General features: G+C 44.6%; 1 protein-coding gene and 1 pseudogene across 5 annotated transcripts in view; one reads left to right on the top strand and one right to left on the bottom strand.

Annotated features, from left to right (window-relative positions):
• The window catches only part of SH3KBP1 (SH3 domain containing kinase binding protein 1), a 313,545-nt gene that overhangs the window by 5,038 nt on the left and 290,904 nt on the right, over window positions 1-17,603 (bottom strand). For 4 of the 5 annotated variants that reach the window (XM_039852302.1, XM_039852303.1, XM_039852307.1 and 1 more), the window contains 3 exons: window positions 12,014-12,123; window positions 8,336-8,464; window positions 3,866-4,137 (listed from right to left, as the gene is read on the bottom strand). In XM_039852302.1, coding sequence (XP_039708236.1) covers window positions 3,866-4,137; window positions 8,336-8,464; window positions 12,014-12,123 — 511 coding nt within the window. The remainder of the gene's footprint in view (window positions 1-3,865; window positions 4,138-8,335; window positions 8,465-12,013; window positions 12,124-17,603) is intronic. The other variant, XM_039852304.1, reaches the window with a different exon arrangement.
• On the top strand, window positions 3,182-3,297 carry LOC120594320 (uncharacterized; annotated as a pseudogene).

The raw sequence follows: 17,603 nt of genomic DNA, 5'->3' as shown, positions 1-17,603 counted from the left end.
GAAAGAAATCTAACTATGGGGGGTGAATACACAGTGTAAACATATATATGCCTTACCGTTAAAGTGTACAGTTGAAGCTTACTGGATTTCGTTAACCAATGCCACCATAAAAAATTAATTAATTAATTTAAAAAAAAGAGGCATGAGAAAAGAGAAATGTGGACAGGACATTATGTTTTCTTTGCATTATTGCTTAAAGGTCCATGAGTTTATTCTTTGCAAATTGCTTAAAATTTGTCGGAGACAGAAAGGCTCTGGCCTCTCAAAATATGTAGTCATCAAACAGGAAGTCTGAAATGACCTTCGAGATCCCTCAGTCCAAGAATCTCCTAAAAGGAGAAGATAGGGAAACTGAGGCCTAAAGAGGTAGCCTGACTTGCTCAATGACTATACTCCAGGTATCCAGGATCAAATTCTGTCATCTTGCCTCTCTACAATCTTGACTATTCTTTATTATAGAATGACTGGTTTTTAAATGTACTTACATGATAATTTTCATTGTACGTATTTTTACCATTCCACATATATTTCCTTTATTTTCCCAGAGATTTAAATTAATAAAAGGTTAGTAGTATGTTTTCACGGATTCTTAAAATCTTACAAATAATAATATCTGAAAACTTAGAAGTAAAATAACTGAACTAATGATATGGTAATCATGTCAGGGAAAAAGCATACATGAGTTAGGACACATGGTCTGACTTTCTTTCCAACCTTAAGTAATGAAGTAAAACAAAACTAATCATCTTGCAAACTCAGGGTTCTATATTTAGGACAGACACTGCAATCATCCCAACTCTGGTCTGAAAAATCTATTCCATTTTAGGGTATCAAACACTCCATTTTATGTGTACACTTTGTAACAAACTAGATTGGAAAACCAAAAACAAGGACTGCAGAAACAGCATAACAAATAAGGTAGAAGTTATATTGCATTTGCTCACTTTAGATGAGCACCAGTGATGGTCTCTAGACTCAAGCCAGTGTCCCAACACTGTTGTCAACATGTTGGGTTCCCTGACATTAACCAGTGTGATTTGTTACTTTAAAGGCATACCTCAGAGGTATTGTGGGTTTGCTTCCAGACCACTGTAATAATGTGAATATCACAATAAAACGAGTCTTAATCTTTTTGCTGGGGGAGGGCTTGCCTTCAATTTGTAAAATAAGCAATAGCTGTGAAGCACAATAAAATGAGGTATGTCTGTATTTATTCAAGCACACGCTATACACCACTATCTCAGTGGGCACTACTTAGGGCTTAGGAAAGAAGCAGAAGGTGAGGTAGGTCATAAGCGAACAGCATTACTCCAGGAAGACTAGAGCGGGCAAAGCCTCTAGTGGTCCAGGTTGGGGAGTTAGTTGGGGAAGGCGGTACAAAGAAAAGTCAGTAAATCTTGAACTAGTAAAAAAGGACACAAGTCCACGAGGTGGAAGGAAGATGGGGGAATTGACGGAGGACAGCTAGGGCAGAAGCGGAGAGGTGAGAACCAGCACATTTGGGGATGAAGAGAGTTGGCACAGACTTGAAGAAAAAAGTGACACTAAGAGCTAAGGTAGGAGACTGGTGGGGACCCACTGCCCCTGGGCATGAAGGCCAGGCTGAGAAAGGCTGCAAAAGGCAGGCCTTGGACTGGGGCAACTGGGATGTGCTGATTCAAGAAGATGGTGGCTGGGAAAGAACAATTCTGGCCAACTATTCCCAGGCTTCACAGTGGAGAGAGGAAAATGGAGCGGGGCAGCCCCAAAGCACTGGCGATCCCGCACGCAGATGCAGGTGATTTCAGACATGCAGGAAGGTCTGAGGTACCTCTCGGAGGGCCTCAAGGATTGAAGCCTTGAATCCAGGCCGGTCTGACTCAATGATAGTCCTGTTCAGAAGGCTGAGAACCAGTGCTCTAGGATGTACTGGGGTGTGGGGTCACTGTCTAGGAAGGGGACTAATGTCACCTGGACACAGATGGGGCCTTTGGGGACCCAAACCCGTAATGTGCAGAACCAGATAGGAGCTGGGGACTTTAAGGAGTGAGAGGCAACAAGTGAGAGGCTGGCTAGCCCCGGATGATCCTCTCTAGTTCCATCCTGCCTGTCTGCATATTTATCTGATGGGCCCCTTGCAGATAGGGTGTAAGTCCAAGGGGCTTCACATTCATGACACTTCCCAGTCTGAGTGGAACACAACCTGAATAGAGCTACAATGCTCAAAGTGAGTTCCACAGAATCCTCGTCCTAGAATGCTCTAGGAATAAAAAAATGGCTCTGTGATTAAGTTTGGGAAACACTACGTATACTATCCTATTCATCTATCAAATGTATAACAAAAGCTCTGAGCACTCTGTCAGAGTAGAAACTAACTTTGTTTAACCCAATTATTCCCAAAAGTATCTGGCTGCAAAACACTTCAGGGTCCTCCAGCCCTGTGCGCCCCTGGGGAGGCAGGTCCTAGGGCATCTTTCTGAGGGGATGACTGTAGGTCTTTGGCCCCACCACCTGCCCCCACCCCAGGCAGCCAGGTACCAGGGATGCGCTGACCTGCTTGCCCACTAGGTTGCTCTGTGTGCCCATGAACCTGCCCATGCTGTTCCCTTTGCTGGAGTGCTCTGCTCTTGGCAATCCTAGATCATCTTTCAAAATCTTACTCAGGAAATACTTCCTTGAGATGCCTCTCCCCCCACCCCCATTCTTCTAAGAAAGAGTTGATTCCTAAACTCTGAGCCTCAGTTTACTCAGAAAAGTACCTCCTGACTTCTAATCCTCTTACCATTTTTGTCAATGCATATGGCATGCTGGGTAGTATTTACGTGTGATATTTATTTTTGCTTACGAGTCTTTCTCCTCATGTAAGTGCTCCTTGAAGATGAGAGATGCGGAAACACGTGTGTAGGCATGCATGCAGAGAGCCCCCTGAGTCTCATGGGGTGGACATCTAGCTGAATGTAAAGTCTTGGGTTTAAAGATTCCTTACATCTTTTCATATATTACAGCCCCTAGGTGCAAGCCAATTACTACATTGGGCAGCTAACTCTAGAAATTGCAGTTTTTCTGATGCCAGAGGAAAAGTTGGCCATTGGGCTTATTAAGAAGCAGCGCATGGGACATGGTTCCATAGTGTAGCGATTAGCATGTCTGCTTTACACACTGAAGGTCCTGGGTTCACACCCCTGTGGAGCCACGGTCCATGGTCTACAGCCATGCCACCCTGAACAAGCCCAATGTATGATCTTCGAAGCTAAGCAGGGTTGGGCCTGGTTAGTACTTAAATGGGAGACCACCTAGGAAGACCAGGTGCTGTAGTCATAAAAAGAAAAAAAAAAGTGGCACATGTATGTACATACTGTACATACTGTATGGGGATTTACAGATCTTTCTTTTTAGCAGCGTGCTGAGCACATCAGTCCTTTAACTCAGGGGTAGCAAACCGGTACCAGTCCATGGCCTGTTAGGAACCAGGCTGCACAGCAGGAGGTGAGAGGCAGGCCAGTGAGCAAAGCATCTGTATTTGCAACTGCTCCCCCATGCTAGCATCACCGCCTCAGCTCCACCTCAGATCATCAGGCATTAGATTCTCATAGGAGCACCGGTCCCTGGTGCCAAAAAGGTTGGAATTGCTGCTTTAACTGACTCCTTCCTGCCCATGGCTCAGCCAGCCTGTGCCCTTCCTGCATGTAGAAGGTCCAGTTACACATGGAGCTGAGCTATATGAAGCCTCTTGGGTTCACACACACACACCCACCACTGCTGCCACCATGCCCGGAGAGGTCGGCGCACACTCCGGGACAGGCTGAGACCTAGGCTTGCAGACTTGGCCATGGCCCAGAGGAGAACAACCCAGGAGGTGGTTGAAGAAGGGGCCCCAGACACTCACTTCTGCTGGTCCTTCATGGTCTCGATGATGTTCCTCAGCTCGCGAACCTGTGTCCTTAGCTCCTCTACGGCCGCCTGGCTGCTGGACACAGGCTCCATCTTTGGTTTTCCTTCCATGCTGAACAGAGATGGGGAGTTGGTTCTGTGTCCAGCTATTCCCAAAGAGGATGACATAGGGGAAGGCGCTGCCAAGGACAGAGAGGCTGGCCCGCCACCACCAGCAGCAGCCATGGTCCCTGGTTTGGGCGGCAGGGGTGCTTTGTTGTCAGATACCTGTGTTGAGGGAGGGCAGAGAGGCCTAAGACCAGGGCTTCATGTTTAGTAATTCCCTCATTTACATCATCGCCCCCATCTTCCTCACTCATTCCTTCATTCACACGCTCCCAGGGCTTACTTGGTGTAGACATCTGCCCTTGAAGTGCCTCCCACTGTATATTTTAAATCTGACCACCTTTCTGGCCAGGTAGTTCCTAGCTGTTTAATGTACACATCCAGAGACCCACCTACTTGCTGGGCTCTGAAAACTCTGAGTGGGCAAAACGTTTTCTTGGTCCTCAAAGAACTCAGAACTTAGTGAAGTGTAGTCTGACAGACCAACCAATACCCTGTAGAAGAGCGGGAAGATTACACAGAGGCAAGGGAGCACAGAGAGCTGCAGAAGTACATAAAAGGGACCGACCATCCTGGAGGGAAAGCATCAGGGAGGAGCTGACAGCCCCATCCTGGAGGAGGAGGACTAGGAGGCAGCCAGAAGAGAGGAAGGGTGGTTGGAGGAAAAGGTCTAGGAGGAGGAAACAGAGAATGGAATGTATTTATGGGAAGCGGTCATTCACAGGGCTAGAGTGTCAGAGGGGACAGAGAGGGGTAGGATGGGAGAGCTAAGGCTAGGAAGATGGAGAAGGCTTGTGGGAAGGGTTAAAAAGATGATGGGCTAAGCTAACGATCACTGTGGCTACAGAAGGGGCTAAAGGTGGCCAGGTATGGAGGCCCAGAGAATTGCCGGGAGACTCTCATATCATAAAAGCTAGAAATGGTGAGGGCTTGACTGAGGCAGTAAGCAAGAGGACAGAGAGAAGATAGCTTGGAGAGATGTGGCGATGGCAGGCTCATCCAAGAGATGTGGTTCTTGCCCTCAGGGAGCAGACATCCCATGGCCAGGAGGATGAACTCCTGGACAGACTCCAGGGTGTGAGGAAGAAGTACAGACCAGGGGCCATGGGTGGGGATGGAGGGCCTATGCATTGAAGTTGTACCTTTCATGGGAGGAAGAACAGGTTGAAGGCCCAGATAATGATTTTCATTTTGGAAAGTGAATTTTACGAGCGTGAGGGTTAGCCAAGGGGACATGTCTAGTGGGCGGAGCCAACAACTGAAGGAGTGAGTCGGGCCAGAGAAATCACCAGAGAAAGAGGGAACCATAACACAGAACCAGAAGGGAGGGCGCTCAATGATGGAAGTTGGGAACTTCCCAAATTGAAGAGGTAGGAAGAGAAGGTCGAGCCCTTGAGGACTGGGACAGAGTGGTGAGAGGGGACAAAGCCAGACTAGAAGAGGAGCTTGGGTTATGGAAGTCCCCCGGGGGAGTTTCTAGAAGGAAAAATGGTTGGATAAGTGCATCAAGGGTACTGAGAGGAAAACCGGAGGAGCCCATTTGGTGGAGCAAGGGAGACTAAAACTAGATCAAGGCAGGTAGTGTTTGACCAGGAGGTGAGGGGTGTGGCTTTCAAGTTTAGAATTCGCTTTCCAGAAATTTGGCTGAAGAAGGAAGATGGGAGAAAGACAGTGTTCATAGAGAAGCCTTAGGAGGAGACAGGATCAAGGAAGGATTTTGTTTATTCTCAAAGATGTGGGAGACCCTGAGCTGGATGCTATGCTGAGAGAAAGAGCCAGAGGAGGGCCAGGCTGGAGGCAGAGGAGACAGGCAGAGGAGGCCTGATGGAGAAGTATGCTGAGAAGGACAGGAGGGCACGGGGAGTGGGCTAGTCATGGGTAGGAGGGAAAAGGGGCATGTGGCAGGCAGGCCTAGGGGAGGAGCTGGTATCAAGGGAAAGTGTGCTGTAAGCAGCGGGGAGGGCAGGACGTTGGGAGGTAAGGGGGTGAGTGACAGGCTGAAGTCCAGGCTGGTGGAGAAGCTGGGCCATACAGCCAGGATGCCCTCCAGTAGCAGGTGCCCAGGGCAGGAGCCAAGAAGGGGTTTGGCTGACACAGTGAGGAGGTAGAGTCTGGAGTCAGGCTGTGCTAGAGGGAGCGACTGGGGAGAGTGAGCCAGAAGCAGATGGGCCATCATTCCCAGCCTCTCTGCTCGTCTTTTCTCTGCCAAGTCACCATTGAGGAAAAGCGCTTACTGCTGCCAAAGATGGCGATCTGCCATCCCATGCTTATTGTTCGTAGGAGTTCTAGTAAGAGAGAAGAGGAACTGACATTTATGGAGCACTGGTCACATGCCGGATGTCAGCTAGACAATTGTAATGAGTATTGGTTGGCACACACACGTTTGACCAAGCAGAAAATGGAGGCTCAGTGATGTGTTTGCAAAATTCCCTAAGTCTCACAGCCTAGTAACTGGCAGAACTAGAATTCAATCTTCTTCCCCATCAGCTGGACCCTCAAGTCTGGTATCATGTCACAAATGGCTACTCGAGTCTGAAAATTCACACTCTTCTGTCCTTACTGTCTTCATTTTTTTTTCCTATTTTTCCTATTTTTTTTTCTAGGTTCATACTTTTCCCCACTTCCCATCTTGAATCCTCCAACCTATCAATGTCCTCACACTGACTTCCAGGCACTTCCTGAATCAATGCTTCTTTTAGAGTTTCCTACATGACCTGCTCTCTAGGCCCATTGCGGCTAAAAAGTACTTTTTTTAAGTGCTCACAGAATATAGGCCACCATATACCTTCACCTTAGTTCAAGTGGATTTTCTAGAGGCAATAAACAACATGACATGACAACTGCGGGGAAGTGTACTAGGCTGATGGGATAGAACTGTGCAAATTAGAAACATGAAGAGCCACTGCCTACCAGTAGATGTCACTGTAGAAACACCCAAGGAATTTTATAGACAATGCAACTCTAACTATAGGTATGCCTGTGGTCACCAGAAAAAATAAGTCTATATCCAATTACTGTAAGTGGAATCCTTTTATAAAAAGGAAGAATGCTTCAGTTTTGAGAATTTTTACAATTGATCTGTTTTATGGGAGATTTTTGCTTACTGTATCAGATTTTCAAGAAAATCTATACATGTAAAAATTTAAATCTCTGAGAAGGAAAATCCCACATAATCTCTGATTTGTGTTAACTCCTGCTTCAAGTACCTTTAAAAATGACTGCAGTTTTCTACTTTTAGAAAGAAAGCAGTTACAAGTGTTTATAGAAAATAATTCTAATTGACTGAGCTCTCAGCACAAATTTTAAAATTTTGGTTCACATTCATAGGAAGAACAAAACTTGTACAAGGTATCCTTCAGAAACCAATGCAGTTGCTAAACAATGCCTTCGTTGTTTCTCATAAGCCAATAACTTAAAATAGCTATACCATCTCCTGGGCGTGCAATGAAATTAAAATGTTTTTAGACTATAAATTCATCTAATAAATGAATCCAAATCACCTTTTAAGAGACCCCCATGAGTTATTCAAATTCATGAGCTACCAGCCATAATTTGTGACGCCACCAGTTCCAAACATAAAGGTCAAGATCTGTAGGCTGAGGGCACAGCATTTAATATATTTAATGTATTCTTCATAGAAACCTTCAAGCTTTTAAAGTTGTCTTTGTTGTTGTCATGGTGATGGTGGTGGTGGTGGTGCGTGAGGGCATTTGTGTATGTGTGGTTGATGTTATGAAGAGGAGGTCAAACCACAAGAGAACATATGAGAAATCATTAACTGAACTTGTTTCTCAGTGATTTTTCCCAATTTTGGAGACTTTATAACATGCCTCTGGGATTTTGATGACTAAAGCAATTACTGTCACTAAAGAATGACAAAAAATTGCGTTGTCTGTTGCAATGGACTAAATGTTTGTGTCCCCCCAAATTTCATATGTGAAAATCCTAACCCCCACTGTGATGATATTTGGAAGTGAGGCCTTTGGGAGGTGATCAGGTCACGAGGGTGGAGACCTCGTGAATGGGATTAGTGCCCTTATAAGAGGGATCCTAGAAGCTCTCTCACCCTCTTTCCCCCATGCAGGATACAATGAGAAGCTGACAGTCTGCAACCCAGAAGAGAGCCCTCACTAGAATCTGATCATGCTGACACCCTGATCTCAGACTTCCAGTCTTCCAGATATGTGAGAAATAAATTTCTGTTAATATGCCACCCAATCTATGGCACTTTGCCATAGCAGCTTGAACTGACTAAGACATCTGTTTATCCTTGTTTGGTTTATAACTTATTGTCAGAGCACACATTAAGAGGCAGGGATCACGTGCTGTTGGGACACCCTCACCATGGCTGGTCACTCACTTGGGATATGGTAACAGTCTTCGAAGTTTTCTTTGACAGGTCCACTCCTCTGTGGGAAAGCAAAACGTGTTCCTCTTTATCTTCTTCGGGACTTGGGGAGTCAAAAATATCAGGGCTTGAAAGGGAAGACTGGATAAAGCCAAAAGAAAATGCTCTTGTCAGAATTACACCTTAGCCAACATTGCTTTTGTTAACATAATGTTGTATGCTTTTCAAAGCGCTCGACACTTCTATTTCGTCTGTCTCCTGATTATAACCCTGTGAGGCAGAAAGTCTGCTATAGTCTGTGTACTAGCAATAGTAGCAGAACTGGGACTAAAAAGCAAGATTTCCTACACCAGGGATCTTTCTATGGGATCTTTCCACTGATGCACATTAGTCATTTCATCTGTCATCCATCTTTTCCTGCCCCTTCCATCCCTCGGAGCCTCTTCCTTTCTGTCAATATTTGCTGCCATGTTCCAAGCACTGAGATTGGTACTGATCTTAATGGTGGCATGTCAGACACAGCCCCTCCTTTCACAGGGCTGATAAGTCCAGTGGGGGAAGGACACACAGGTTGAGAGGAGGCTGCCTCTAACTTGACTTTCCTGCACTCCCTCCTGATCCTTTTCCAGGACCACTATATCTACTGCATAGAGAAGTGCCTAAAAAGACCTGTCTAAGAGGAAATTGTTTCCAGGGGCAAGGGATTGCCAGGCCTGTGGGCCAGTGACCAGTGTTTCCATAGCCCCAGACCAAAGCCTTCCTGCCAGCACAGCAAGCTTACACCTAATTTGGTACCTGTTGCTAAATCTCTGCCCTCCTTGCCACAGACGATCAATATCCATTTTGGATTCTATCTTTGCAAAGGTACATTTACAGAATGGCAGCATCTTTTGGTAAAATATGGAGATAATACTCCTACCCTTTCTACCTCTCTGTGGAGATGCTTCTGAGAGGAGACCATGCTGTCTATGGAGTGTTACCCCTTCTCTAATAAATTTTCCTTTTGACTCTATGTTAAAAAAAGCTGGATGAATGTGAACCAATTCACTGGAATTCACTGAGTCATAAATGATTACTGTGCTAGAATTTCCCTATTTTAGGACAGAGCAAATGAAAACAAGCATTTCTGTGGCAAGGAATCTTTTTAAACGAGGACTCTTCTGAGATACTTTCAGGTGAGCTCCTATTCAGCATCACCTCTATGCCATCTTCCCCTATGGTGAGAAACCAGTCTTATACAGAATCCTCACTTGGTGCCATTATAGAAAATCACGCCTACAAATTCTGTTTTTGTTTTCTTCTGTTTATTCTAAGAGAGAAACCTAATATATTTAGGGAATTTTTAAGCAAAGCTTTAAAATAAAAAGGTCTTGTCTGTTAATCTTTATTTAATCTGAAAATCCAATTATCTAGACTAACACCCACCAACCGAGCTTTTTCATGAATCTAAACTTAACTGCTTAACCACCTTGCAATGCTTGTATCCTTTCATTATGAGATTTTATTCAAAAAGCCAGTTTCCTTCTGCATAACCTATGGTTGATGACCTGCCAATCTAAGCTTGCTCTTTGAATTCTATAAACGGACAGCTCAAACTAAAGTGAGAGGCCCAAGGCTGGGGAGTCATAACTGGTGCATTTCCTCAGTCATTCCCTCCAATGGTCTTTTAGGAATATGTCCATGTCCACTAATCCCATTTTGCTATGAAACGTGCTAACTGGAAGAAGAGTAAATATGAATTCAATGTACATATCCATATGGCGATGGATGGCAATGAATGGAAGGGGGTACAATAATTCTACTTTTTTAAAGCACAAATGTATCCTGTTGTTTTAAGTCTGCAAATAAAATTGTTCCGTATAAAATGCCAAACGTTGAGTTACTGTGCAATAAGCTTCCTTCAGACAGGGACCATGTACATCTCATTCCCAGTTGAAGCCTTGGTATGTGGCACAGAGATGAGTCCATAGAAGACAGATGCCTATAAATATTTTTTGAATGAGTAAATGAACAAATCTGTAGTCTAAAAGTCTAAGATCAGAAGCCTTTACCTGGACCCCAAAATATAAACAAACTCCCAGACATTGGATGTATGGACCGCGGGTGGGGTGGGATATGATAACTTGCATTTCTCTGTATTTAATTCTAGATGCCTCAAGGCCGTCAAGATCTTGAAAAGATGGGCAGAATTTGGAGGGAAAACAAAAATGATGAAGGATTTATAGAGAAAACGTTTGAAAGGTAGGATTGAAAATTTAAACACAGAGCTAAGAAGCAATTAAGTAGGTTGTGTGTTCATGAGGCATGTTGGAGAGGGTGTAAAGAGGTGAGAAAAAGAGGAAAGAAGGTGGTACTCTATATAAAAGTGAAAACGTAGGGCACTTTTCCAAGTCTCCTGAAAAGGTATCAATACATAGTTAGATTTGTTTCATACAAGAGGAGAAACAGGATGACTCAAACCACGCTTCCAGGCTCTGAAGATATAAGAGAAGAGGTTCAAGAAAAGTGGCATCCTTTTTCTTCTAAATGATGACTCCTTAGATGCGATCAGGGATGGGGTAAAAGTAGAAAGTGTCCTGGAAAACCTGCAAAAGGTTAATTTCTTGGTGTACGTGGGTGAAGGTCATAAGGCCTTAGACCTGCAAGGATGAGGCAATCTGCGATAGATATATATCAATATCGATGTCGATATTAATATAGATAGACACTGCTTGCAGAAGTATCAAGATTTTTCTACAATGACATTCACTTCAGTGTTTATAAATGAAGAATCGGAAACAATATAAATGTCCAATAATAATGTACTGGCTAGATAAACTCTCATATATTCACAGGTTAGAACACTAGGCAGCCATTAAATGTGATATCATGGAAGAACGTGCAATGATCGGGGGAGAAAGGTACACCATATGACGGGGGAAAGCACATTCCAAACAATGCATACTATGTGATCCCATTTTTTAAGAAACAATTTTATATATACAAATAGAATTTTAAATAAAATATAAGGATATAGCAAGAAGTTAACAGTTATTAGCTCTGGTGAACAGGATTACAAGTATCTTTATGCATTTCATTGTTTAAATTTGGTACAATAATGTGCTACAAGTTTCCGATGAGAAAAGAAGTCATTCAGAATGACCCACACAATAAAAGTTCTGTGGGTTATCTGGAGTGTTCTGACCAGTCTCTCCTACATGACCAGGTGTCTCATATGTTTTTTAATAATCTCCTAAAGGTCTGCATGGGATTCTGTGAAGGGGTGCTAATAATGGGGCTTTGGGAGAGAAAGGCTCTCCACTGTCGAGTGCTGTACAATGTCAGATCTTTCTTTAGTAAAGTTTTGCTTTGTTTATAGACCAAACCGACCTCACTCTCCTTTCCTACCATAAAACATGACCTTTTTTTCCTTACTAATTTTGTTTCAGGTTCAAACAAGAATCATTCTGGAAGGAGTGAGAAGGAAAGTGTGAACAGGGAGTGCCCACCACGCTGGCAGACACACAAAAAAAACCAAATAGAAATGCTGCTTGATTCCAGAAGACTCTCAAATCACTTTTGGTCAGCAGTATATCTCTCACGACCTCCTTCTCCTATTTGTCCTCAAATCAGCCAGTTGCAGAAGAGTCTTTAACTAGAATCTCTAATGTTTCCTGCATTTCAGCTGTAGAGAAGTGAGGAGACACTTACGGATGTGAGGGACTGGGATGGAGGTCGCCTCCCCGTGGCTTTTGGTCTGCTTGTGGTTGGGTGACTGAGTTTCTCAGTAGATGATACCACGGAGTCAAAACCTTCTAAGTCTAAAACAAAAGTGAAACAGATTTTTAAGAGCAACAACAGGAGTGAGGGAAGGTTCTTATATCACAAGTACCTCTTTTCCTTAATAATAATCCTTTATGGCTGGCTGGATTACACTTCATCATTTACGAAGGCTGTTTACATCCTTTGGTCATCCAATAAACATGACTCTAACTGAATGAATAATGGTTTCCCCCTTGGTTTAACAAGCTAACATGTGAACGCTGGTCATTGGTTCCAAAAGACAAGAGGGTAGGCTCCTCCTCTGATTGTAGCGTGATACTCTGGCCATCAGCTCTCACCCTAATGTTAGACCATAAACTCCTTGGGGATGGAGAGTAAGCTTCTACTTTTCCAGATAACTCACAGAGCCCGGCATCATTCTCCTTCCAGAGGTATCACTCAATGAAGACATTACCTTCTTCAATAATAGGTCTGCTCGTTCATTCACTCCATTATGATTGAGCAACACACACGGCTCGATACTGAGGTTAAACCAGTGAGTACATCAGACGTGAGCCTGCCCTCAGAGAGCGTACATCATTGTTCCTGATGTCTCAGATGAATGTAGAATCATTCGGCCAGATCGTTACTGCACCTGGCATGTGTCCAGGAGGAAAGTCTCTGCCTTTACTTTGTCACCCTCTTCAACAAACAATTAAGCCAAGCGGTTACCTGGATCTACAGGGCTCTGGGGATTTACAAATGAGGAAATATATATGATGCATAAAGGAATAGCTGGCAGAAAGGGGCCGACCCTGAGATCCATTATTGCTTGTAACAGGAGCAACACCATCTCTTCTTGACAAGTATACTGTGCTTCATATGCTATGCTAGGCACTGCCTTCCTAAACCGCTTCTCATTCTCCCTTTAACAGAACCCAGTTTTGTTTCAGGACAATGTGCCCAGTCTCTAGACTGAACCATGTTTGGTCTAAGTCAATGATGTCAATCCTTCTCCTCTTTGCCTGTGATTGGTCTAGAGATGGCCATGTAGCTCAGTTTGGGGCACTGAGAAATAAAGGGAAGTCTACTGAGAGCCTCTAGGAAAGAGATTTCCTTTTGAGATAGGGAGAAACAAGTGAGGGGAAGGCCATTTGTGTTGCTGCCCTTTTTTCCTTCTTGCTTGGGATATGCTTGTGTATGAATAGGATGCTTGGAGCTGTGGCAGCCATCTTATGACCACGAGGAGAGGCACAGCCAATGCTCTTAGAGAGCTTGAGGATGGCAGAGCAAAAAAAATGGAAAGACCTTGGGTGACTGACAACCCCAATGAGCCACCCACTGACCCTGGAATAATCTAGTGCCCAGACTTCTTGCCATGTGAAATTATTAACCCTCTGTTATTTTAGTCAACTTTAATCAGATATTCTTTATTTGCAGCTGAAAGCAAATATGCTGACTCAGGACAGAATAGATAAAAATTATGTTTTTCTCCCCCCTTCTTATTTTAGAGAGAGCTCTTTTGTTGATGGTTATAATAAATGGTCTGGCTTTATTCTATTAATGAACAGGCAAGTGTTGTCTGCAAAGCATTTCCTCTGGTGGAACATACAAAAGCACGCACAAGTCACTGATCAGAACATATCATCACATTACACTTGGGATTATGTGAAGTGACTTTATTCTAGCACCTGGTGAAGTGAATAATTACTCACTGAACTTATACATCAGGGCAAGACGAACGAGTATAACCAAAGGCTATCTGCAGAGACAGCACAAAGAAAAATATCAGTGGTGCTCAGAGGCCAAGGAGGAGCCAGTAAACATCCAGCAGGGCTCAGGGGTGGGCCAAGGCTGCCACTGCCTGGTGGGCCTCTCCAGAGCCAGGTCACTGGCCTGATCCTCTCAGGCACCTTCCCTTTAAGAGAATCTTATTTTCCTAAAAGCTTTGCCTCCTAACCACACTCCGGGATTCACCTTTATTAACCCCGTGTTGTCTGAAAATGAGATTCCCCATTACACGCTTGGATTGATGTCAAAAGCTGTCATCTGACATTAATATTCTCCCAATTCATTTTTTAAAATCACTTTTTCTCTGATTATAAAAGTAATATATGCTCAAGGTATATACTTTAAAAAAAAACATAAAATTGTAACAACAAAAGAAAGTCAACTATAATCTTACCACACTGGGACAGCCATTATTAGTGTTTCAGTATATTACCCTCTAGACCTTTTTCTATCAATAGTCTAGTTCACACTGTATGTAGCACTGCATTCTGCTTATTTCACTTAACAGAATATGTCATGATTCTAAGAATTCTTCATAAATATTTTGATTGCTGTATAATCTTCCATTGCATTGTAATTCATAATTTATTGACTGAATCCCCTATCATTGGACAACTGTTCTTAAATGATCCCCCACTCCAATTTTTTTTTTATTATAGTAAAGTGTCCACCAATATCCTTGCATGCACTCTGTTTAGCAGGTTCTCCATGCAGGTCCCCAGTAAGGAGCAGGGAATAAGGCTCAGGGCAGAGAGGTCTGCTGAGGGAGGGAGGCTGGTTGTGGAGGACAGGAGACACGAAGAGGGCAGAGAAAGTCTGGAGGAAAGGAAAGAGGACACAAAATTGAGGAGCAGATGCTGAGCAGGCAGCCAGGGGAGGAGGTGAAGGAGAAGGCCATTAAAGGTTCCAGCAAACAAGCCGCTGCTGAGGGCTTTGGCTGGGCACTACCAGGGCCTGAGAGGGACCGCCTATATCATGGCTCTGTCCAGGAAATGGAAGCAAGCTCTGGAGGCAAAACCTGAACGGGGTGATTACAAAACAATTAAAGTATAAGTGACTCTAGTTCTCTACCTTGGCTGCACGGTGGAACTACCTGGACAATTAAAAAGACTCACACCTGGATCCTACCCCGGGGATTGACTGAATTCATCCGGGGTGCAGCCTGGGCATGGATAGGTTTTTAATCTCCGTGGGTAATATGAGCATGCAGCCAGGTAGAGAGGCACTGCTCTAGCAGAGGCTGAGGCCGAGGGGTGGGAGGGATAAGTAAGGACTTGACCAAGCAAAGGAGAGAGCACTAAGGCAGGGGCCACTGGGTGTGTGACAGGGAATTCTAGGGCCCAGTGAGTACAGAGGCTGCTGGGCGAGCTGTCCAGAGTAAGGCTTATCAGCAGGAGTGTCCTCCACTGCTGGGGCTGGGCAGTGCTGACTTGGGGCCACAGAGGTGCCAGAGCAGTTGATCAAAGTTGCAACCGCTTGGGCGATTGGTGACAGGTCAGAAACACTGCAGCTGGAGTGGGAAGGAGGCCCGTGAAGTGACCCAGAATGCAGGGTGGCATGGGAGAGGGTTATGGGGAATAAGGAGAGCAGGTGGGACAACCTCAGGCCCCCTTGAGATGACTTGGTATATCCACTGGTGTGCAGGGACAGACAAGTTCACACCCAGGAAATGTCTGCCAGCCTCCAGGGAGGACTCCGTCTCCGCTCCCCACTCACCCACTGAGATAATTAAGTCCCTCTGAGAGTTGAGGGTTTGACAACACGTGAGATGGCGGTCTGTAATAAAGCTTACTTCCAAAACGACTCAGAGGTGGGTGTCTGTCTCCCACACTTAAGACTGTGAGCCTCAAGAGGGCAAAACCTCATCTTTGAGCTCTCAATGTCTAGTACATTCCAGGGGAAAATGTGCGTAATATTCTGTAAATGAAAGAACAAGCAAACAACTGAACAAGGCAACGAATGAACAAACTATTCCAAGAATAATCTGATTCCAGGAGTGCAGCTTACAGAGGTGGCCACTAGTGGGACATGAGGCAGCACCTTCAGGGTGGACGGCAGCGTTCTGTGCCACGGCTACAGAGAAAGCTTGGCTGGCCCATTTAGTTTCACTGGCTGAGACCTGCACTAGAAAGACCCGCACACACTGAAGCCTGGCCACACTTAGCCAGCCTCTCCACCACAGATGGCCAAGAAGACTGCCTCATCTGTCTGTCACTCAGGGCCGGACTACTGCAGGGGGAGGCACTCTTCTTCATGCTTATTCAGCTATCTTTAACTTTCTCGTTTGGGCTCATAAAAAGCACTTTTTGGAAACAACAACAAAACTGAACAGCCAGAAAGAATAAGACACACCGAATATGAGGTCTCTTGCTAAAAAGGGAAACTCAGACCCCAAACTGCAACGCACTTCTGCTTTCTGTCAGTGAAGGGGGAAACTCTTCAGTACTACAACCTAACTTTTCAGTGGCCCGGAGCACACTCTCGTGACTGTGGCCATGGTAGCTGAGATTAAGGCAGAATTTCCATGACTAACCCACTATGGTGCAAAGAAAATGTCCTGATTTTCATGGTGGTTTTGACGTGAATCAGGCTGAAACTTGATATGATCTTTCTCAGTCTGGCTGGAGATTTTTCCTCTTAATAAAAAATTGTTTTAATGCCCATAAGTCAATCTAAAACTATTGAACTGGTAGTTTTTAAAAGTTAGTTTCATAAGGATGTGAGGCTCTTGGCTTTTGTGATACTTGGAAGACAAGCCCTCTGCAGACATCCAGGGATAATTCACATTGGACACAGAGTCGGCTTGGAAAGGCCTCTGACTCTTCATGCCACATGGAATTGCCCATTTTCCATGAATTTCAGTCACACCCTATTTAGTTCAATTAGAAAATGTGGGCTCATTTCCCACAGATGGGAGGGGTGATACCAGTGACCACAGGTGACCTAAAGCACATTTACTGAAAACATCGAAGAGAAATAGTCAAAGTCGGAGGCAAGGCAGCTGTCACCAAAGGAACTGTTCGTAAGCTCTTGAATGGCTCTGTTTATTCATTGCAGCTCGCTGCTCTGGACTCGAGAAAGAGCCCTGGACTGGAAGTTCCCTTTAGCTGAAGCCTGGCAATGTTATTACCTCCCAGTATCTCTGGAAGCCATCCTGTATCCTACATGGCTCTGTCAAGGATCATTAAAGCTGGAACCTCTTGCCTGAAACTGCCATAATAGATTTCTCACTCTAAGCCCCATACCACTCGACAGGCTGCCACCAGAAAGAGATGTTAAAGTACAAATCTGAGCATTTCCCTTCATTGCTCGAAGTTCTCATGAAATCCCAGTGCCTTAGCAGGGCCAAGGTCCTCATGGTATGGCAGGTGCCCACAGCGCTCTCTGTCCCTTAGGTGACTTCTTCCTCTTCCCTCGACTCCCTTCCCTTAGAGCCATAGGCTTGGCTAGGGCACCTGGGACTTCTTCCAAGAAGCCAGACTGTACCCTAAAGGCTGGCTTGGATGCTTCCCTAGTCACTCATCACTCCAATCTCAGCATTTAGCATTCTGCATTGATATCCCTTGTTGACTTATCTTTCTCCCTTAAGAGCCAGGGAAGAAGCTGTAGCTGTTATCCTTGTCCCAGGCCTAATATCATTCTTGGCTTGAGCTGAGCATTCAATAAATGATTACTAAGTAAATTAGCAAACAACCTTTCTGGGCTTCAGTTTTACCACCATAAAAAGAAAATGAGAGAATGATCTGAG

This window comes from Pteropus medius, unplaced genomic scaffold (genome assembly GCF_902729225.1).
Source record: "Pteropus medius unplaced genomic scaffold, Ma_sr-lr_union100, whole genome shotgun sequence".
NCBI lineage: Eukaryota > Metazoa > Chordata > Mammalia > Chiroptera > Pteropodidae > Pteropus > Pteropus medius.
Note: the sequence above shows the minus strand (reverse complement) of the source record. Positions and strands in the feature narration are given on the sequence as shown.